We start from the raw sequence: 22,595 nt of genomic DNA, 5'->3' as shown, positions 1-22,595 counted from the left end.
CTGGAGCTGCCACGTTGGTCCGGGGGCTGGAGCGAATGCTGCTCCACAGCCCCATGTGGGGGGACTTGCCCTGCGTTTCTGGGGTGGAGCTGGCTTTGTTTTTCCCAGCCAGGGCAGACTTGGTGTGGCCGATGGACCCTTCCCTTTTCTGCTGGGCCCCTGCAAAAGGAGGTTATTTGGGTTTTTTCCTGCCTGTGAGTTCTGCTTCTCCTTTCCAGCTTTCCTTTCGCCTGAGGTTTGTCTAAGCATGGCAGTGCGGCTGTGCACATGGCTGGATGGATAGAGAGCAGCACCCGGCTCTCGGCCAGGGCAATGGAAACATTCTTTTCTGCTCTGTTTGGGGAGAGATTTTTTCCACCCGCCGTGCTACATGCTTTTGCTTTCATTCTGACTAAATTATCTGAGATTTATGCCTGGCTTAAAGTGTGCAGGTAAGTTTTGCTGGTTCTCCCAGTGAAGTGCCTGGGAGGGTGATTCAGTCTGTTGGATCACCTCTCCCAGCCTCCTCATAAGCCCAGCTACCCTCCTTCTGGTGGGGCTGTACTGCCCTCCTGGGGAAGTGGGTTCCCCCTACCCTTCCCACCTGAACGCCCCCAGGACTGCCCATTGTAGCTGGTGCCCCATGTTGTGTCACCTGCTACCACCTTCTTGGATGGAGTGTGGCACTGTCCCGTTCACAGCCCCCCTGGGAATGCTACAGTACAGTTCTGGCTCTGTGGGGCATTGCTGCTTGAGTTTTCCCAACACTTCTAATATCTGTGGTCCAGAGAGGCTGTAGCAGCCTCTAGATTTATTCTAGCATCAGGCTGAGTGGACTCTGGGCTATTTTGTGCAAGGGTCCTCTCGTTTGGGTCAGCAGGATGAGCACTGGGGAGGATGCGTGCTGGCAGCCTCACGCAGCGGGAGGTTTAGCTGTTGTGGCAAGCGTGGCTGGCTGTTAGGAAGCAGGGGACCAGAAGATTGCTGAGGCAGTGGGCCAAGTTCACGATGCTGGAGCATTGCGCTGCCGCTGGCTTTTTGCAAGCCTCACCTTTTGCTTCGTGTGAGAAGCTGCTTCCTGTTTGTGTGCACCACGGTGTCCCCTGTCGCCTGTGCCTGCAGAGCGTTTTTCCTGTGCACCTTCCGTTTGAGCAGAAACGCTTCTGAGTGTTGGAGATGGGGGGCAGGAAGGGGCTGGCTTTTTTTCTGGTGTACCCTACCACTGCCAGCTAAAACCTCCTTTTTTACAGTCTCTGGAGTGTTAGGATGTGCTGCCATGCTTTGCTGTCCTTTGCAAGCTTCAAAGTGTTGCTTAATTCATGTTTTTAAGGTTTTCTTTTGTTAGAAGAGTGCAGTGGAGGCTCATGAAGCTGCTCTGTTGGAGCTTTGTAACTAAACCCAAAACGTGTCTGCCCACAAATCCGGGGCTGTATGCATGACTGGAGTTACAAGCCCACATAGCTCTCTTGATGCCTGGGTGTTTTTAGTAGCAGCTCAATATCCAGTGGCTTCTATGTCAGGCAGTCGCCCTGAACAGGAGTAGAAAATAGTGAATGGGCTGGAAAGTTTACCTAGTAAACATGGGTAGGGATAGGGTTTTGGCCATGGGATGGCTCTCGCAGCGAACTTCACGAACTTCACGCACATTCTCAGCATTGGCAGATCATGTCCTGGGTCAGGATCGTTGGGAGATAACAGCCGTGGGACTGCTTGCTATCCAAGTAGTCAAATTTTGGTTGAAATTATTTGAAATTAGCAACCGGAACCGGTTGGAAAGCCTGCGTTTGCAGATTCAGCTTTAGCCCTGTCCTGCTTGGGAAGTGAACTGAAAGTGTCAATTTGCAGCGGGTGGTGTGTTGCTGCTCCTTTGTGTCAGCCATATGGCTTTGTGAAACATCGCGTGAGCCATTCTCTACTTGAGAACAGCCTAATCAGGTTTTTTACTTTTTTGCATTCTCACTGATGCCTGTGTGTGTATTAAGTGGGTGATTTGCATCAAGCCTGTCTGGGAAGCAGCTGCCTTGCTGTACATGTACGGTGCCAATGCCTAGGGTCTTCTCGCTGACCTGCACGGTGGCTGCATCCCTTGGGGCAGCATTTACAAGAAGGTGTGCTGCCTTAAAACTGATTTGATTAACTGGAGATCAGAGCAGTACAGATCATTTCTCACCAGTGTCCTTCAAGACCCTGAAACTGTTAAATCCCCGTCTTCAGCAGCTGGTTTTTATCATGAATGTGTTTTCCTCTCCCATCTTTTCCTTGCTGATGTTCCAGCCTCCTGATAGCAAACAAGAGCAAGTGCTGGCACAATGAGCGGTCCACGTTTGACCCTAGGGAACTGGCAGGTGGCAGCCTGCAAAAGAGCTGGGCTGGCAGTGTCCAAACACTTGTGGCTGTCCTGGCCCTACTGGAGCTTACACGTCACCAGCGGGAGATTTCCCCTGTAAATTCACCTAAATGGCGAACTCTCATTTCCTCCCCGCTTACTCCGCTCAAGACGTTAAAAGAGCCTTTGTTTGTTAAACCAGAAAGCATCCCCCAGGCCCATGGGGCTTGCAGCTGTTTCTGAGGAGCAGCGATGGGGAGCAGGGTGCGCAGCCTGCCCCGGCAGGAAAGGGCTTGCTTGTTGGGACGGCAGCCGCCCGGCGCCGGAGCAGGACAGGCTGGCAGGGCCCCGCCAAGGGATGTGCTGCTTCCTCCCACTGCTTCCTGCAGCGCCCTGCCAGCTCAGGCCGTGGCCGGTGACGGGTGCATGCGAGGCAGGAAAATAATGTCCCTGGGCACCCATGGCCGGTGTAATCCCGTCCGCTGGCCACAACCGGTTAGGTGAGCCATGCCTCGTGTAATGCCCTTTGCTGTTGTAAATGCACAGAAGTGTAGCATCATCCTGGCCTGTGAGTGCTGGTCTCCTCATGGAGGTGGTACTGGCAGGCAGAGGGGTGGGCAGGGGGAGGCAAGCGTGGAGGTGGGTTGAGGCCAGAGGCTGTTCTGGGAGAACGCTCGCCACCATGGTGGGAAGCAGTACCCAATTTCGGAGGAAGTGATGCATGCTCCCCCCCTCCTGCTCCAGCACCAGCCCCTCGCCCATCCCATTGGCACTGGGCTGACTGTGCTTGGCCCCCCTGTCCTGCCACTGGTCCTCGTCATCATGCCCATGCACGTTCCTTCCTGCCCCAGTTCCTCCCATTCTTGCCTCTTCCTCCTGCTGCAGAGTGCCCTCCAAGCTCTCCCTGCAAGCCGCTTTTCAACTGGAGAGGCTTTGGCCCTGGACCTGTGGCCGCAGGGCAGGTGTCTGCAGGACCCAGCTTGCACTGTGGGGCAGAGAGAGTAGGAAACCAGGCAGGCCCATCAGGGGTGGAGCTGGGAGCTGCCGAAGCGCTGAGAGCATTGGTGGACTGATCCCAGTGCCTGGAAGCTGAGAAACCACTGCTGCTTTCTCCTGTGAGAGGGAAACATGCAAACTTGCCCACTTAACCTGCACAAAATGTGGAGATGAGGAGGCCCTTTGCATCCTGCCTGTGATGCCTGTTTCTGGAAGGTCTTGCCTATACAGTGCAGGCAGTAAATCAGGCAGGAAAGCTTCCTCGCTGCCTCTGGGGTACACTGAGCACTTCTGCTTGGTCAGCTGGTCTCCTTCTTGCCATCTCTCCAGCCCGAGTGAGCACAGGTTTGTGGAGCAGCACAACCCAACTAAAGTAACTACTTCTAGGTAAATAACCAGCAAATGAGCTGTGAGCCTGGAGCATTATTTGTGCTTTTTTAGTAATTGCATGTTGGGGTATGCACAAGGTTGATCATGATGGCCACTGTCTTTTAGAGCACTAAAAATCGCTTGTTGTCCTCAAGGGGCTGCATAAGTGCAGTGCACACACCACGCATGCCCTGCAAGGGGCCCGGGAGTCTCTTCAGCAAATGCAAATCAGGGACAGTAGCTATAAGACATGTGTGCAGGTGTGTGTGTGTGTGCACACGTGTGTGTTCACATCCAGGTGGAAGAGAGGGGGAGGGTACAGCAGCCAGATATTTACTCAGTTATCCCCAGCTCAGTGTTTACGATGGAGATCACCTGCTTTATGCACAGGGGTGTCAGCATCCCCACCTGCAGCAGAGGTTTCAGTGGGAGCTGGGTGTGTGTGCAAAGCCTGGTTTATGAGCTTGCCATTGTTGCGAGCAGGACATGGCAGCCAGACAGGGCCTTCTGCAGGCAGCTACTGCGCTCATTAGGTTTTTGCAGCCAGTCTGTCCATCAGGGCTGGATTGGCTGGAAGCAAATACTGTGGAAAATCCAGCCTGGATGTTAAGAGAGGGCATCCGCAAAGGGGCTGTGGTCAGCGATGCTGTGTTTAGCTCTGGACCCATGTACAGCTGTATGGGAGGGAGGGCTGTGGAGCTGGTGTGGCAGGGCAGGGAAGCCCTGCCAGGCAAAGCGTGTTTATGCAAGATGCCTAAGCCGAAGTCTTGCAAAGTAGGTCTCATCGGCTGTATCAGCGGCAAGGGCTGTCACTGCCCTTCCTCCTCGAGCTCAGCCTTGAGCAGCTCAGAGGCTGCCATCCTCTCTGTGGTGCCAGGGGGTCCTCCTAGTTTCACACACCAGTGTTGGCACCAATTATTTTGGCTGTTTCAAAACCTGGCACTGGTGAAACAGTGCATGGGAACTGCCAGCCTGCATGCAAATCTGGATGTGGTTTTTTTAGCAGTTCTAATACAGGACTTCTAATAAACAATGGGTATGAATACAGAACACTGGAAGTATCTATAAGAGAGAAAAAAGAAAGGCAAGACGGGGTTTTTTTTCTCTTTGCACGTGGATAGTCTTGGTGTAACGCACAACATCAGTAGGAGGGCAGGACTAATTTTGGAGTGCCTGACTCTCATCCTGTCTGAGGTGGATGAGGGCACAGAGGGCAGTGCTCCTCTCTAGGCTGGTTTCATAGTGCAGATGCCAGTGGGACACAGCTGTTGGTTTGCCACGCAGATAGGAGGGTTTTCAAGACTCGTTTGGTGTCAGCGACTTGGTTGGGGTCTGATACCAAGAGGCTACAGCATCTGTGGCTTTGCTTTGAACAGTGGTATGTGGTTGCTCTTGAGTACAGCTGGACCAGCTTCAACACCTCCATGCACTGCTGGGATTTTGTTTGGATCCAAACCTCTGTTTTAAAAAGTCAAGCACGTAAAGGAAGTGTGCTCAGACAAATAGATTATGTGTGCTAATTTGCTTTGTGCTGTGCCTCTCTTCCAGTTGGTGCACTACGTGTGGAGTTTTCCCAACCTGTAAACCTGGAAGAAGTGGCAAGAAAAAACCCAGAGGTCAAAGCAGGAGGTCGTTTTGCTCCAAAGGACTGTATAGCACTTCAGAAAGTAGCAATAATCATACCGTTCAGGAACCGAGAGGAGCACCTGAAATACTGGCTCTATTACCTGCATCCAATTCTCCAAAGGCAGCAACTAGATTATGGAATTTATGTTATCAACCAGGTAAGATGCTAGAGACACAGGGCCTCATGACAGTATCCATGCTGAACTGCTCTCGTAACAGTGCCTGTGCCCCCTAAAACGGAGGAGGTGTTGCTTTATCCTCAGTGGCAGTGGGCTGGCAGGAAGGGATAAGGTTGCTTTAAAAAAAAAAAAACATAAAACAAACGCCGAAGCAAAAAAACAAAATAGCTAAGTGAAAATGAACATGAGCAATTTTGCTTCAGTGATTTTGATGGAAAACCTGAGGTGTCCCTTCTTCTGGTCAGGCATGATTCACACCAAAGAGCTCCTGCTTAAAGAAACCATTTGGTAAGGAGGGGGGAAAAAATCCCTAAGAGCACAACCCAACCTAATATCTCTTTCCAAATGTTCCTTTTTCCCAGCTGCTGCAGGAGTTGAATACAGAGATCTTTAAGGTGACAAGGTAGCATTAATGCCTCATCTGGCATTGGGTGTGCCATAAAGCGGTAGGATTTCACTTACTTTCTTGAGCAGCTTCCGTTCATGTTAGTAGTAGTGCACAAAGTGTTAGAATGGAGAAGGCAAAGCTGTGGCAGTGGAGCAGGTGAGTGATTGTCTCCAGGTGAATAGAACAGAAAAGAAACAATTAGTTGATGGGGAGGTGGTGGGGGGGTGGTGCTTTTTTTCCTTCATATCTGATGGCCTTAGACCTGTCTTTAAAAAAAAAAGGGGAGGGGGAGGGGGGCAAACAAGCTACCGTAACAGCGGTTAAGTAAGTCGGTGTTGTTCACACTTGGAAGAGCTTAAAATATGAAGGCATTTGCATTGGCTGTAGCGTGAAGGGGCAGATGCTGTTCTGAGAGCCCCAGCAGAGACCGCCGGCTGGACGGTCAGCACAGTTTCTCTCTCTTGGATATGCATTTCTGTGTCTTTTATCAGCTCTGTAGAAAGTGAGATGAAATAACATGCTTCTGTAAATGTAACTCTTTAGATTTGCGTATCAGCTGATGTATTTGGGCATATTGAACACTGTGAATATTTAAAATGGTCACCCAAGCGATAAATTTCCTTGCAGAATTGAAAGTAAGGGGAGACCTTTTGCTAGAGAGAAAACCAATACTCTGTTACTACTATTTCTCTTACTTTGCTCATTTCCAGGGTGCCAGAGATCTGGGCAAAAATGATATGTGGGGAATTAGTGGTAGCCCCCAAGCACGGCAGCAGCCAAGATGCTCCCATGTCTGTGGCCAGCTGTGCTTGTGGCTTGGCAGCTGCATTTGGTGAGGGCACAAGGTGTGTCTGCAGCATGCATACTGGCACGCTGTGCCCTGAAATTAAGCCCTGTAAGGACACCCTTCCCGTGTAATGCAAAGAGCAGCTGGTGCCATTGTGGTACAGCAGTGCAGGGCCAGCCTCAGCCCCTTGTACTTCAGGCTGCATTTCCTTGCACATGCAGTGTTTGCCTGTGCAAGTTACTGGTGCCACTAGGTTGCTGGAGCCACGGTCCCCACTGGTCACTGGGTTGCTGGTGGGTGAAGGTGGCAGTGCAGCGTGCCTCCCTTTTCCGAGCGTGGCTCAGAAGCGAGGGTGTGATGCCACTTCCAGCAGTGGTCTTGCTATGTGGGCTGCTGCTTTCCCAGCCAGGCGTAGCTCACTGGCTGGATCTGTGGAGGATGGGGGAGAGCTGCCCACCCACGGTCCAGGGGCAACGCTTGTGGGCAAGCAGCCATCTCCATTGCAAAAAGCCCCATGCAGCTGGGGCCGGTGTTTCCCCATCAGTGGTGTTCAAGGTTAAGGGAAAGCAAGAGGCATGATCACATGGAGCTGCGCTGGCACCTGTAAGGGCAGGCAGTGTCCGAAGCCCGGTTGGAGTTCCTGCTGCTGCTGCAATGGTGCATGCTGGCTTGCCTTGCCCTGTGTTGCTGGCTCCCCCTCTTCTCTGGTCCTGTCCTCCAGCAGTAGGGCTGTCTGTGTGCTCTGAAGTTAACCCTCACAAAAATTAGTGAGGGTTTTTTTTCAGATGCATCCCTTGTGCAAAGTGGGAGTGGGAGTGACATGCAATACACAGGGTGTATATGTCCCGGACATGTCCAGCAGTCAGATGTATGTTAGCAAGTAAGACTACTTGATTTGTAAAATAAACATGCTCCTACTGCATACCTCTAACAACCTGGAAGAGGCAGAGTGGTCAGTAGTAGTAAACCCACTGGATGCATCTCTCAAGGGTGAGAGGGAGCACTGACTAGAGAGAGTTGCAGAAAATTTATTAATTCTGCCAGAAGTACAGTAGGAAAAGTCTTATTTCTCTGCTGTCTTGACAATTGCTTTTCTCTTTTTCTTGTCTGTCTTTCCCTTTGCATCTGCCCTCTTTTTTTTTTTTATTTTATTTTTCCTTCTAGTGGGGAAATATTACCTTTACTTGTTAATCCTGTCTATATCAAAGCAATCACTGAAGCAAGGAGAATTACTGTGTGATCTGGTTCTTACACGCTGCCTACGTGCTCTTCTGTGCTCTGCATCTCATAGAAAGAAAGAGGAGCGCTGAGCCCTGCTACTGCTGCACTGGTAATGTCAAACTTCTTCCTTTCAGCGCAATGTATTTCCCTCACGAGTCTGTTGTGTCTCCACCATGCTGTTCTTGCGTGCCTGAATGCCTCAGAGTAGCACTCAGCTGAAGTCAGGGGGGATGATGTTTGTAAAAGGGCTGCTGTGTCACAGGAGCCAGTGGAAAATACATATTGTGTGCACCCTGTACATTCCACCCCCAGCAAAACCCAAACCCAACACATGGAGTAGGAGTTGTAGGATATTTGAGGTAAACCTGAGGTGAGGACACACAGCTGGGCGCGCTTTCTGTAGCACCTATTAGATGCCGTGCAAGCTTGACTTCAGCAAATGAGGAGGCCAAGTAAGTTTTCTCACTGTAGCTCAACCTGTGCAAATGCTCGTGCAGACAGACTGCAGTTTGGGAAAGGGAGGCTTAGCAGATTCCCTGAGAACTGTGCAGTTGTTCAGCTGTTTTCCACTGGCTCCTGGCGTTACCTGCAGCATCCTCAGCAGCAGTTTCCCAGAGTGTGTGTGTGTGCACGCGCGCGAGAGTGCAGAGTGGTTGGGGCATCACACTTCTTCCTGTTATTTTGCAGGGGTTATGAGGAACCCCCAGGTATGTGGGCAAAGGAGGGGGTTCTGCTTGGCTCCATCTCACCCTCGCAGTGGTGGGAGAGGCGAGTTTCCCCTCAAAATACCCTCTGAGAAAGAAACGGTGAAGTTTCTCCTGGTGTCTCTGTACGGCCTTGGAAATCTGTTTCTACCTGCTCAAGACCACTGGAGCGTGGACTTTTAGGTGGACATTGTGTATGTGGTTCAGGCTGTCTTGGTGGATCTCTGCCTTAGCTAACAACTTCCCGTTGGAGGCAAAGGCTCTTTCCTAGCCGGCCAGAAGCATGTATCCTCACCATTACCTCCCTGAGACCTGGTGAGTTTAGGATCCAGGTGAGAGATGCAGCCATGGGCCCTCTGCACTGCTGTGCTGTCTGCAGGAGGAAACACAAGCCGCCTACTATGCAGAGGTGGGAGGCAGGACAAAATTGGGACAGGTGGCTTCTTTCTGGTTTGCCAGCCCTTTAGCTTGAGGGACAGTTCCAAAACCCTCAGTTCTATCTGCCTGGCACTAAAAAAAAGGTAGCAGCATCCTTTGGTAGGTCTGTCTGAGCAAACCAGATTCAGCAAAGGTACAGGATGAGAAGTAAAAAAGCCTGGATGTTCTCTGGCTGAGGCTGTGAGAAGGAGTTGGTGTCAGACCCTGCAGGACTGAGGCAGCAGGTTGTCCCCCTTCAGCCAGTGTCTTGTGCACCAGGGAACGGGGCTGGACTTGAACATGCTGAGAGAGACAGGGAGAGTAAAATCAGGAGCCAGAAACTGGGTGCTGGCCGTGAGCCCTGAACTCGATCATGGGTTAAGTGTCAGGACAGGTGAATAGAAGAAAAAAAATGTCAGGAAAAAAACCTAAAAAAAAAAAAGACAAAAACCTGCTTGGACTACATCTTTTCTGGTTGAAAGCCTAGGAGATAAGCATGGAGTCTACATCTGCATCTTGGCTGCATTGTCAAAGCAGCAGTCCCCTGTGCACTGCCTAGCTTCTTCAGGATGCTGCGGTTCTGTCCAAGCAAGTACAAACCGATCCATTTCCTTGTGACAAATTACAGGGAACCTCCATGGGATGAGGAGCTGCCCAGCAGAGGTGAGGAGGGCTAGAGGTCTCTGCAGTTCTGCTTGTCTGCTCTTTCAAGGGTTGCCTGTGATACTGTGGCCTGCACTGACCTGGAAGGGGCAGTACCACAGAAAGACTTCCCCAAGTATGCTTCTTCTTTTTCTTTCAAAAAGTTGGGGATCAGTCAAAGATGGAAGCCTGCAGCACCTTTCTGAGTTTTGAGAGAGTTGAATCTCAGACAACGGAAAGCATGCCAGTGCTTCCACATTGCCTTAGGTAAAGAAACAGCTTTCTGCAAAAAGCAAAACCTCTTGTCAGTTGTTTTGGTTGTTTTTTTTTTGTTGGGTACATGCTGTAAAGCCCTGTGTTCCTCCTGGGACAGAAAACCAGCCTCCTGCCCTCAAAGGAGTCACAATTGGTAGCAGCACTGCAGGGGTTTCTGTGTGAGCTACTTGCTTGCTGTAATGTTACTGAAAATGGCTTGGAGAAGGGTTTCTGTTTGCCTTTTTGTTGTGATTTCCACACGCACACGCAAGGTTTTTGGATGCCACAGCGTGAAGCTCTGTGGCCACCTGGGAGGAGAGTGGCAGTGCCCATGTGAAGGGTTTGGCATGTCTGGTCCCTCTCTGCACGCATGGGCTCTGCCAGCATCGGGTGGCTGGGGCACCAGGAGGGTCCCACGCTCTCGTGGCCCAGTCACTGTGCTGTGCTTTGGGGTTTTTCAGGGAGAGGTTTGAAAACTCAGCTCCTTGCAGCGTTGTTAAATCCCTAGCTGTCACCCAGAGGATCTGGAGGCTGCCTGAAGGCACGGATTAATTACAGCTGAGCCTCTGCCGGTAACAGAATGGGTGTGAAGTGCCCTTTGCCTTGAAATTTCATTACGAATAGAGCAGCCAAGCATGGTAAATGAGGACCCAGCAGGTCCTTTGAGGTGTGAGCACCTTGCATTTCGCACCAGCACAAGGAAAAGTTCCCTTTGGGACTATGGACCCAGGCTGGGGTTTGGTGCCGTGGGGCCTGAGGAGCGTTCAGCTGCTGCGGATGCACAGCCACCTTCACTGGGGGAACAAAACCCCCCGATCCCATAGCCTCAGCCGTGCCCTCTCCCCAGGCTCTCTGTCTGGCTTCCCTTCATTTTCTGCACTCAAGTTTTCCCTGCTCTTGCTTACGCATGATGGTGATCATCTTCCCACCACCTCAGTTACTGTGTGAACCCTTTTGTTTCAGGTGAGGATGCTGAGAATTTGCTCAGATCCTCCTCCACGAAATCTCGCTCCTCCCTGTGAAGTCATTTATGCCCGAGGCAGGTGATGAATGCTTTTGAAAACCTTGGTTTGACACTTGCTTGTTAAAACTTTCATTTGAAAAATATTTGTGGTTATTTCAAGAACCTGTGTTGGCTCTCTAGCTGCAGGCCCATTAACCAGTCTGGATTAAACAATGTCCAAAGTGATTATTTATTAACCGAGTAAAGCCATTTGGGAGGAGGTGATGTTTTAAGCTGCTGCTCCTTGAGCACAGTATTTTATCTGTCCTTGATTTGTGTCCCACACTGGGTGTGGGTACCACGGGGCTGGGGTTGGGGGGGGATGGTTTGCACAGCAGAGGAGTCCCTTGGCTCAACACTGCTCAGCGGGTGTGGAGGGGGAAAGGTGGGATGTGATAGAAGAAAAAAGTTTTATCAGTCTTGGTTGCCAGGCTGGAAAAAGAACCTTCAGCCTCTTTCAGCGATGTCCTATCAGTTTCCTTCTGCCTGCTCTGTTCCCTGCACACAGCGTGGCTTTGAAACTGCTGCTGCAAAGCTGGGTCCTGGATCGGCAATTCTTACTCTCAAACTGCTGCTATTCCCGGGTTTGGGGGTATGATCATGTTGGTTTTTGAAAGTACTCGAGCAGTTTGCAAGCCCATACTTGTGCTCAAAGCCACATGTGCTTTTGAAACGTTTCTGCCTAAGAGAGGCCAAATTTATTCTGTTCAGGTGCCTCATAGTTTGGGGAGGAAAGCAGAGATTTTCCTGCCTCGCTTTGTGCAGGTCCTCTCGTTAACTGTGCCTGCCCTGGGATAAGCGTGCCCTGCTGCAGTGTCAGCTCATTCCAGGTCCTTCCCATCATGGTGACAGCCCTCCTGGTTTTGTTTTCCCGGTGAGGCCCCCGGGACGGACGGTGGGCCATGCTGTGCTCTGGCTGGCCGAGGAGCAGCGGGGAAGGGGCTGTGCACCGCAGCAGAAGGCAGCACCCGGCGTGGGAGCCGCAGCCCTCGCAGGAAGCAGCTTGCACCAGCCTGCCATATGGCGAACAAGGCTGTGTGTCACAGCCACGTGCCGAACCAGCAGTGCCCTTCCAGGGCGCAGGGAGTGTCCCCTTGCCGTGCCTGCACAGCTGTCCCGGGCTGGGCATGGGAGCAGGAGCGTGCGTCAGAGCATCAGAGCTGACATCCTGGGTCCTGCAGCTGGGTTGCAGCAGGGCTTGGGAAGAGGTGCCTGAATCCTGGCCACAGAAAGAATTTGGTCCATGGTCCTTGTCCTGGCTGTAAGCTAAAGCACTGCCAAGGTTTCTGTCTGTAGCAAGGGTCCCTTTTTCCAGAGGAGCTTGTCTCTTTGCTTTTCTCTGCTGCTTCAGGAAGCCCTGGCTGCTTGCCCCAGTGGTCCGTACAATTTTTTATCACAAAATTCCATTCCAAAATGGCAGTGTGTGCAGTGGGATGGGGGTGCCACTCAGCATCAAACCTGCCTTCTTGGAACCTCCCACCGAGAGAGGGGGGGCTGAGCCGGGTCCAGCCTGCCCTCAGCCATTTTGGCCACCCTCACAGTTTGCAGCTGGCTCGAGTGGCATTCGGGGTGATGGCATCACCCTGTGGGCAGCATTCTTGGGAGGTGGGGGGTGGGGGGCTCACTGTGGACAATGTGTTGGTGCTGCGTGGGGAGCGCTCAGGATCAAGGTCAGTCCATCACAGGCACGCTAACCCAGTGTGGTGACACCGGCGTCCGGCAGCAGGTAAGAAGCTGCTGATGTCAATTCTTAAATTTAAGTCACTTACCTGTTTTTTTATTTGTTTTTAAATTAGGATGGAGAAGAAGAATTTAACCGTGCTAAACTGCTGAATGTAGGATTCGCAGAGGCTTTGAAAGAGTATGACTATGATTGCTTTGTGTTTAGTGACGTAGACCTCATCCCAATGGATGACAGGAATACCTACAAATGCTACAGCCAGCCACGGCACCTCTCTGTATCCATGGATAAGTTTGGATTTCGGTGAGACACCTTTTGGAGGGAGCACTTTGTTTCCTAATAGTGCCATTAGCCTAGCAGGCCAGGCACAGCGTTGTATATCCCCACCCACCACTGAGAGCATGGGGAAATGTCTCTTGCGAAAGCCTGTCTTGGCGTGTGCATCCCTGCAGGGAGCGGGTGGCAGGGAGCGGGATCAGCTGCAGGGGAGGAAGGGGGAGAAATGCAGCTGAGTAGTTTAATTAAAATTCACAGCTTCTGGAAAGTGAAATGTAGGGCAAGGAAAAGCTTAAGAGCCTGTCGTTTTTCAGATGCCTGTGTATCCCTTCTTGTGTTTCAGGCTGGGAGATGGAAGACAGCTAGTGTTTCCACCCAGTCTGAAAAGTGAGACACTCTCACACAGTGAGAATTATGTGCAGCTTTAAAAAGGCTGCATCAGACACTATTTTAAGAGCAAAATGAAATATTTTTGGCTGTTTGGTTTTGGTCCACTGAGGGACCTGCCCTGGTATCGGAGAGCGACACAGAACGAAGTGTCTCAAGCTGCTGTAAACAAAGATGTGACTTGCTTTTTTGTTTGCTTTGGTTTTCCTATCCCAAATGACCAACGCGGGGGTTAAAAGCACATCTTTAAAGTGAAAACCAGTCAAGACCCCATGGTGGCCAGTAGTGCTAAAGGTACAGCAGTGATGTTTGTGACAGGACCCCTGCATGTCTCCACTCCAGACCCAAGCCCTGCTCAGAGCAGGACTGTCACCAGCACCACAGCACCTGCAGTTTTTTCTTGCAGCTAGGGGAAGCTTAGAGCAGAAGTACAGGCCCCAGGGGTTTCTTCTGCTTGTTGAAACAGAGACAGGGTCTGCAGGAAGTCCTGCGTGGGCCCTGTCCTCATGCTGCGGGTCTGAATTTCATCTGTCCTTCATCCCCCAGTGAAGCATACCCTGTTTTGAGTGGGAGCTGGCTGGCTTTGCATGTGCAAGGTCATGCTGCCAGCTCAGTTTTGGGCTGTGAGCTTTCCTCAGAGGCACCTGGGAGCATGGAGGCGAGTGAGGCTGCAGAAGGAGCAGGCTCTGCAGCACCTCCAGTGCCTTGCTGAGCTCTTGCAGGGCACACGTGTCACCCATATGTCCTTTGGCAAGGTGATGTACATCTTAACCACCTGTCCTTTGAGGACAGAGTGCTTCATAGGGAAAGGCTGCAGCCATTGCCAGTTGCAAAATACTTCCCAACTGTCTTTGGGACCGAGCCACCAGCTCCCTCTGCCTTGGCCAAGTCCAGGGGGTGAAGCTGCAGGGAGGTGCCTTGCTGGGGGCACTGGCTCGCCCTGGGCTGGGCTGGAGGGCAGCAGCAAGCCCTTTTCAGGTGGGCGGACTGCTCCTTGGCTAGCACTTCTCTAACGTCCTTTTCTTCCTGCTTCCAGGTTGCCTTACAATCAGTATTTCGGAGGCGTGTCTGCCTTGAGCAAAGAGCAGTTCACAAAGATCAACGGCTTCCCAAACAATTACTGGGGCTGGGGTGGTGAAGATGATGACATTTATAACAGGTAAATAAATACCCTCTTGGCACCCAGAGTGCCTCCAGGGCAGGGATGAGCACAGGCCTGCCGCTCTGGCCCAGTTTGGGGGGGCGCAGGGTGCCTTTTCACCCCGACCGCAGGAGCCTCCCCGGGTGGGGTATGGAGGTGCTGTGTGGGTGTCCTGCTGGATCAGCAAAAGCATCTTCCTGCTAGGTGCTGGCACACCATTTTGCAGCTCCCAGAGTGTGCTGGGGAGAGGGTCCAGTGGGAAAAATCCCACTCCTGACCCACATATGCATTTCTCATTCACTGCACAGCCTTGCAAGCACCTAAGCCAGTGCACGGGTTGGGGTTGGAGCAGCATGCTTCTGGGTCTTCCAGCACTGGCCAGAAGGAAGGGGATTTGGGACGTGTGGTGGCGTGGAGAAGACCTTGACCCACCTAGGCCAGCACAGCCTGAGGCTTGCCTGGATCTGCAGCCTGGTAGCGGATCCCATTGTTCCCAGGAGAGCTTCATTTGTCGGGCTGTAAGTGGCTCAAAATAATGCCGTGAGCCGTTGTGTTGCTTCCTGGCTGGAAGAAAGCCAAGCAAGGCTCAGAACTGCAGGAGAGGAGGAAGGTGTTTGCACAGGGCAGACTTGGACTACCCCTGCCTGAAGACCAAGGCAGAGGGTGGACGTGCAGTTGTGCTGCCTTTACAGCTTTGTATTCATGTTACCGAAATCTTGGAATGAAGAACTTATCGAGACCAATGTGATGGAGATAAGCAGACACTTCTTTATTGATGGCCAGGTGCGTGAGTGAGTCCTCTCACGATCAACGCACACCAAGCTTCAAAATCAGACACCATATATAGAACTTACTCATACATATTCATTAAGTATTCATGCATAAACATAATACTTCCTGAAAATCATCAAGATACTCTCCTCCCATATCCGATTCTGTGCAGTAAAGATTAGAAAGATCTAGAAATGGGTCTGGGGTACTATTTGGGTAGTTGGTACATGAGTCGGTGGTCGCGATCTTCCACTGCCAGAATTACCTTTTACTTTCTTGGCAGGTATCTACGCGTTGTTCCAGTCTACCCTCCCCAGTTCCCATTAATTCTACATTTTGACGTCTCAATGCGTTCTCCTACGTAAATACTGTATCCAATCATCTTTAATCTTAAGTCTGTTATCTAAGTTCTCATCATTCCTACTAGGTGATTCTGACCTATTCTTTCGGCCTTGGTACAGGGCTGTACAAAGGATTTCATAGTAGCTGTCAGTTGTTGTGCAAATACAAAGCTCCACTAAAATGTTTCTTATAATTTTATATTCCTATTAAATAACTCTATAAGATCAAATGTGTTTCAATATAATTAAATGTGGTTGCTAATTCTAACTAATAATGAATCTGTAACATTTCCTCCCTTTGAAAGTGTTGAAAATTATTTCAATACTTTCACATTACTTACATAGCATTTGTTTCAGCGTATTTTGGTGCTGGATTGTATCCTGGTGGAATAATCGGTACTTCTCTCATGATCATGCGATTAATTGCGATTCTATTGGTAAATTGTTTCTTCAGATAAGTATATAGCAACATGATCATCAGAAAGACAATTAGTAACAGAAACAAAGTTTTGATTATGGACTGTATCCAAGAGCTTAGATTCCATCCTAATTTGCTAAAAATTTTTCCTAGCCAATCTTCTGACATATTTTCTCGAATTGATTCCGTTTCTTTTTCAATTTTACCCAGTAACTCCAGATCATATTCCACATCTTGGGTGACGTTTGGAATGTGAATACAGCAGTAGTCCAGTTTATCTTTGAGATATCCACATAACCCATGTTCTTTAAGTAAAAGCATATCTAATGCCATTCTGTTTTGTAAGGTTATCCTGGAAGTCGCCTGTAACTGTATATTCAATTCCTTAAACCCTTTCTTGGTGATGTTTGCTAACTTTTCTACTTGACCTGTTAACTGATAAAGCCATTCTCTGTTTCTATATGATGCTATAGGATTCAAAAGTGATTCAAGAGCCCAGCAAATTTTTACTCCGGTTGATGGTTTGTTCCAAGTATCATCACCTGTTTCAGACCTCTTGGTTCATTTTAATTTCAAACTTTCCAAGGGTCCTTTAAATGGTGATCTTTTCCAAATTGGACACAATGTTGGCATGCCTAAAAGTAATTTGTTTCACCTTACCATCTAATGGTAAATGAGTTGTCCAGGTTCCGTCACTTAATGCCCAAACTAAGTGTCCTAGACTTTGAATAGTAGATTTTCTGCAACTGAACAGAGTTCCTCTTCTGGGTGTAAAGGCACTGGTTAAATTGAGAGTATTTTTAAGACCTCGGCAAAAACAACCATATTTTAGAGCAGCTGCCAAAGGAGGAATTATTTGAATTGTTAAGTCTGCATCACTGCAATCGTACACCTTTTCACATTTCCACTATGGCACTATTTTATTCTTCTCTCTCAATGAAGTTGCTTTATCATCGACTGAGGGTAAAACTGCAAAAGCTTTTCCATCCCAAGTAAAACACCAAGGAGTTCTGGCCATGTACTGGAATTGAGAAAATATGGCCGTGGACCATATTGAGTCCCATTGTTCTACATTGCGTACCTTGGCCAGTTCGGTTACACTTCCACTCCATGATACTTTTGCTCACATTGGTTTTAAGTTGTTCATCACAAGAACACCATCCCACAGTCTTGTATCTCCCTACTTTGATAAAAACATAATTTAACAGTTTTTCACAATCAGCCCTACTACCTGGAGATTTCCACTGTTTTCTGATAACCTTTATTTGTTCATACCATTGAGTCACTGGCCTTTGTTCACAGTAAGTGGTCTCGGTTTTGTGTTCCAAATTGGTCAGATTCATAGTTAAAATTCCCCCTAAAATAGGTTCACCCTGGAATAGATTGTGAGAGGACTCACTCATGCACCCGGCCGTTAATAAAGAAGTGTCTGCTTATCTGCATCACATTGGTGTCAGTAAGTTCTTCATTCCGAGATTTCGGTAACACTCCCAGGGCAGTCGCTGTGAGAAATCATCATGGGGAGCTTGGATTTGGGAAGCCCTCTTCACATTTCTCAATGGCAAAACTACTCTGCGTGGTCTTTTCTCGGGACTTTCTGAGCTCTTCTTGGCTTCAGGAAGGGTCTTCCTAGAGGTTCAGCACTTCTCTTTAATAAACCAAGCAAGGAACAACCTTCCAGTGGGGTAGGGCATTCAGAGCAAGGTGGCAGCCCTCTCTTTTTTTTGGGCACTCAGGTTTCAAGGAGCAGAAGATGCTATCTAGAAATGAAAAGGGAGATGCAAAGAGGAAGAAACAGGGTACTTTGCCAGCATCATGAGCTGCAGGTGCCTTGCAGAGAGCATGCAAACAAAGGCAGGCTGCCCCTTGCCTAGTGGGGCTGCTGGGGCTCTGACCGTGTGACCCCCAACATGCTGCTTCTCGATCTTTCACTTCAGTTTCTACCAGCACCACAGCTTTCACATCCTAAAAAATTAATGCTTTTCTGGCTCCTTTCCAGATGCATTAAAAACTAGATGCCTCCTTATTCAGATTCCAGTCTACAGACTGGAGCAAGGGGTGTTGGGCGTTGGAGGAGCTGGTGGTGCAGGTGAGGGTGCGGTGAATTAGCAGATCCTTGGTGGCAGCAGGGGGATGTCTCTCTTTCCCAGGCTGATGTACCTGCACAGAAAGGGACTGGCTTTCCCCATTTCTGGTGTCGGCAAGCCTGCAAACACACTAGGAAGGTATAAAAAAAAAAAAAAAACCACCACCAAAACACAAATAACACGGCACAACCCCAGAAACCAATGGTCATTTGTGGAAGGTGTGGCAGAGCATCCCACATCTGTCACCTGTTACGGATGTTTAATGTACTTGCTATTTACAGGCTGGTGTTTAAAGGCATGGGGATATCCCGACCAGATGCCATCATTGGGAAGTGCAGGATGATTCGGCATTCACGGGACTGGAAGAACGAACCCAACCCCGAGAGGTGCGTCACCCCCTGTCCCATAGCATATTCGAGGGGCACCACCAGCCCTTGCTGCTCTAGCTGCTTGGCTTTCTCCTTGCTATGCAGAAAGCCTGCAGCTATCTCCTCCCCTGCTGACCTCTCTATCCTCTGTGTAAGCTGCCCCCTTTCCCCTCACCAATTTATTATCTTATTACACACCTTTCCCCCAAAATTTCACTGTGGCACAACACCTCTCGCTTTTTTTGTTTCCATTTTTGTTTTAAAGGCAGCAAATTAAGGTCCAATCAATTGTTTCCAGCTTGTCTTTGGTGTGTAAAAACTGCTCTAGAGCAGAGCTGGAAAAGGACCTGTGTGATTTAAAAGCTTGGCTGCTTTTTCCTGGCTAAAAATTGACCCATAGGGATGGCTTTTCCCACTGCTCAGGCTGGCCAAATCTGGGAGTTCGTGGGACCTGTACTGATAACACAGGTTGTTCTTAAAACACCGGAGATGCTGCCTGAGAGTCTATAAAAATTTCATGTGAAGTTCTGGTTGTTTAAACTTTTTTGTTTTTCTTTGTCGTCTCTCCTTCCTCCTCTGGGCTTGTTCCTCTCCTTCCCCCATCCACCCCCGCTTCTGCAGGTTTGACCGAATTGCTCACACAAGGGAGACAATGAGCTCTGACGGCTTAAACACACTATCCTACAAGGTGTTAAGAACTGACAAGTACCCTCTGTATACAAAGATCACAGTGGATATTGGCTCGCCAAAGAGCTAACATCAGAGACACAAGAGAGACCTTCCGGATGTTGGCCAGGACATCTGGCCTTACTGATGCTTTTTATCTACTGGTTTTATGATGGTTGCAATGAACAAAATACCAAAGCATCTCCAAATTGGTTGGACAACTGCTTTTTAATTCTTTTGAATTCCAAACTTGACTTTACACAATTTTCTAGCTCTCCATTGCTTTAAGTCCAAAAGCTGTACATAAGAGTTGTAAATATTTACTTTGCCAGAAAATGTTTAATCTGATCTATTCGCTACAGTGCTTCCCATGTTGAGTTAATTGCTGGACACAAATTTTACTGATTACAACTGTGATGCATTAGCAGTTAGTGCCCATGATATCTAATATTTTAAATGAGGTGTATGAAAACGTTCCTCTTAATTCATTCCTGGTTTTGCTTTTATGAAGGACTGTAAAATGCTGCTAAAATTTTACAAGTTTACACTTTGCATTAGATTTTATTCTTTTTTTTAAGTGGAGACAATACTTTTTTTTTCCATAGTGACCAAAACAAACATCTTCTCTGTGTGCAGAGCAAGTGTTGAACAATCAAGTCTGGATTCAATGAATGTTATTATTTCTTCTAGCCTCAAAAGAGGCTTTGAGTAGTGACCTGAGCCAGAGTTTGCCAGAACTTCCAGAGAGCTCTCTGCATGGGGTGGGAGCTACACAGATGGCACCTGCAAAAACCACTGGCTTCAGATAACCTTACTTACGGATGTGACAGTGACTTTTTGCTTCAGCCCAACACCACCTGGAGTTTTGGGGGAGGGCGGGGGGGCAGAGTGGGATGACTTGGTTTTATTTTTTTTCCTGAAATAAAGAATTAATTTAATTGTGCGATGAAATTATGGCCTTAAAATCTGCAGATTTGATTCACTTGTTAACAGTGGTAGAAAGTTACCACGCTATTGTCTGAAGCTTCCTAAAACCACAATTTTTCTTGCAAGATCATGCATAAAACTTGAATTCACTTATTACTTTTTTTGTTGTAACATTTTAATTACTTTCTAAAGTAATTTGTATATCATAAGCAGTATATTTAATACCAGATTAAACTAGGGTGCAGCATAATAGGGTATGATTCAAGGCTTCCTTTATCTTCAGAATAGTAGGCTTTTTATGTGTGTCATTATATATAAGCCATGTATTGTATTTGCTCTGCATATTTGTCCATGAAATCTCCTGCGGTGCTGAGATACTCACAGCAGGGCAGACATCCAGTCGATTTTCCTTTGCCTAAAGCCTGTTGCAATGTGTGTCCTCTATTGAGAAATTCACTTCTGATTTTCTCAGGCTTTGAAGGACATGCATGTTTTGGAGTACTACTTTTTTTCAGTGCACCAGGGCACCACCTGTACAGACACCCTGCTTTTCCTTCCTGTGACCTTATGATATGAAAGCCTCGAGCGCTGACGCCCTCGGAGCTGGTTTAAGTGATTTAAAGCTTTAAGCCAGAACTGAGAACTGAATTCCTTCTGGTGAGTATTTTGCCACCAGCTCTGACCACAGCAATTTGCACTTCCTTGGCCTGTGCTGAAGGCTGTTAAAATCAGGGATGCTCGTTGTATTGGGGATCATCTTCAGCACTGCCTTTTTTTTTTTCTTTTTTTCTTTTTTTTTTCCTTTTTATCTTTTTTGTTTTTGTTTTAGTGTTTGGTTTGGTTTTTTGTTGAGACCTGAAACTTTTGCTGAACCCTTGCACTGCAGGGGTGGGATCCTGCAGGTGCTGGGGGACAGTGCTTTTCTTCTTAGGTCAGCAGTGGCTCAAAGTATGCATGGAGACTGATGACTAGGGAGACACGCAGGTGCCTTTTCAGACTTGTTCACCCCCTTCGCTTAAAAGCTGTTGCCAGCCAGATGTGCTGCCACAGTCGTGCTGGGAGCTGAGCACGCATGGAGCAGGAGCAAAGCACAAAGAAGCAGACTTAAGAGCCACTCTCTTGTGCTTACCATTGCATTGAAAGACTCCTTTTTGGTACATCTGGCTCCAGCTGGTGCAGATAGAAGGGGGTACAAGAAGAGGATGTATTATGGAAGTCAGGTCAGATGTTGACCTGTAGAACGACGGCATAGCTGTAGTCTGTACCAGTTATGGAGACAGAGGCGAGGACTTTTTATTTTTTTCAAAGATGCCTTAGAAGCAGGTCTCCGCTCCCACAGGTGGCAGATAGCACCAAAACCCATCAAGGTTCCACTGGAAATGCCAGGTCTCTGCAGAAAGCACCTCAGTTTTGTGCGGAGCCTATTGTAAGCTGGGGAGTTGGGACCTTCAGCTGTAGTGGTGTCTATCTGCTAACAGGCTATGCAAAGGGGCTGCTCTTGTGATTCAGTGGTAGGTTTTTTAGGGGTTTTTTTCCTTGCCTTGGGATTCTCTGAAGATTAGAAGAAAGTCAGTGTAACAACTCGTTTTGCTGTATGCTGGGATAGTTGAATTTCACAGAGGGGGTCTGAGCACTTGTTTCTGGCTGCAATCAAAATTTCTACACATGTGCCTTGAAAGAGGGGAGAAATGGAAACTGGAAAACCAAGAAATCTGACAACCATTTTCAGCAGAGATACTAGTGCAAGAAACTTGCTTAGTTTCTCTTCTACTGCTAAAGTCACAAGCCATGTTAAAGCTGAAACTGTCTTTCATTGCTTATTTTGTCCTTTGGTGCTGACACCTGATTTCCAGATCTCATTGTTCCTGTGTAAACTGTATTGGTCAAACTCACAAAATGCTCGTGACTCGACCTGGCCATGAAATTTCTCCCCCTGAGACTTTCAGGGGCTTTTTCTACAAACACTTGTATTGCACAGAAGTGAATTTTGGCCATGACCTGTGGTGGGTGGTGTTTTTCCTCTCCTGTACTGGTAGCAACACTCAAAAGTGATAACTGTGTGTAGCGGTTGAAACCCAGAACAAAAACAGCTGCAAAGGAAACACTCAGGCTTGGTTTCTTTGCGGTGACAGTTTGCTTGTTAGGATGAGGGAGCATCCTGGTACGCAGCTTTTCTCCAGGATGTTACTTGCGTACAGAACTGCTTGTGGGTTTCCTGTAGATGGTTTTGCTTTTGCATTTTTTATCATTTATATATCAAAGGATGTATAATCTGACGTTCCTACTTCACTGTTGATGTCGAATAAAATATTTTCACATATGACACCTGGCAGCATTACTCTGAATTACCCCTCTGGCTGTGTAGGTTTCTGACTGATGGGGTGGACTGGGCCATGCCTTAGCTTACTTGCGTGAACTTCCTCCAGTTTGTACCCCCTTCTGCTTGCCTCCTGAGTGAATTTCTCTCTCTGTACTGCAAAATTTTTACTGGCATTAGAGAAACGGGTCCAAGAGTCCCCAGATGACACGAGAAAGCCTTAGGGTGGTTTGTTTACCTGTGGGTAGGGGGACAGCATGCAAACCCCGGCTGAAACCAGACAGGAGATGCAAGCCCTCACCCAGGCTGCCAGCTGCTTGGTG

At 48.6% G+C, this 22,595-nt stretch overlaps 1 protein-coding gene across 1 annotated transcript in view; it reads left to right on the top strand.

Moving 5' to 3' along the window:
• The window catches only part of B4GALT1 (beta-1,4-galactosyltransferase 1), a 29,929-nt gene extending 7,651 nt beyond the window's left edge, over positions 1 to 22,278 (top strand). The window contains exons 2-6 of the mRNA XM_037373686.1: positions 5,219 to 5,454; positions 12,689 to 12,876; positions 14,273 to 14,395; positions 18,276 to 18,380; positions 18,984 to 22,278. Of these exons, the coding sequence (XP_037229583.1) occupies positions 5,219 to 5,454; positions 12,689 to 12,876; positions 14,273 to 14,395; positions 18,276 to 18,380; positions 18,984 to 19,119 (788 nt within the window). The 3' untranslated portion in view covers positions 19,120 to 22,278. The remainder of the gene's footprint in view (positions 1 to 5,218; positions 5,455 to 12,688; positions 12,877 to 14,272; positions 14,396 to 18,275; positions 18,381 to 18,983) is intronic.
• Positions 22,279 to 22,595: the final 317 nt, after the last annotated feature.

The sequence above is a fragment of the Falco rusticolus genome, chromosome Z (genome assembly GCF_015220075.1).
Source record: "Falco rusticolus isolate bFalRus1 chromosome Z, bFalRus1.pri, whole genome shotgun sequence".
Taxonomy (NCBI): domain Eukaryota; kingdom Metazoa; phylum Chordata; class Aves; order Falconiformes; family Falconidae; genus Falco; species Falco rusticolus.
Note: the sequence above shows the minus strand (reverse complement) of the source record. Positions and strands in the feature narration are given on the sequence as shown.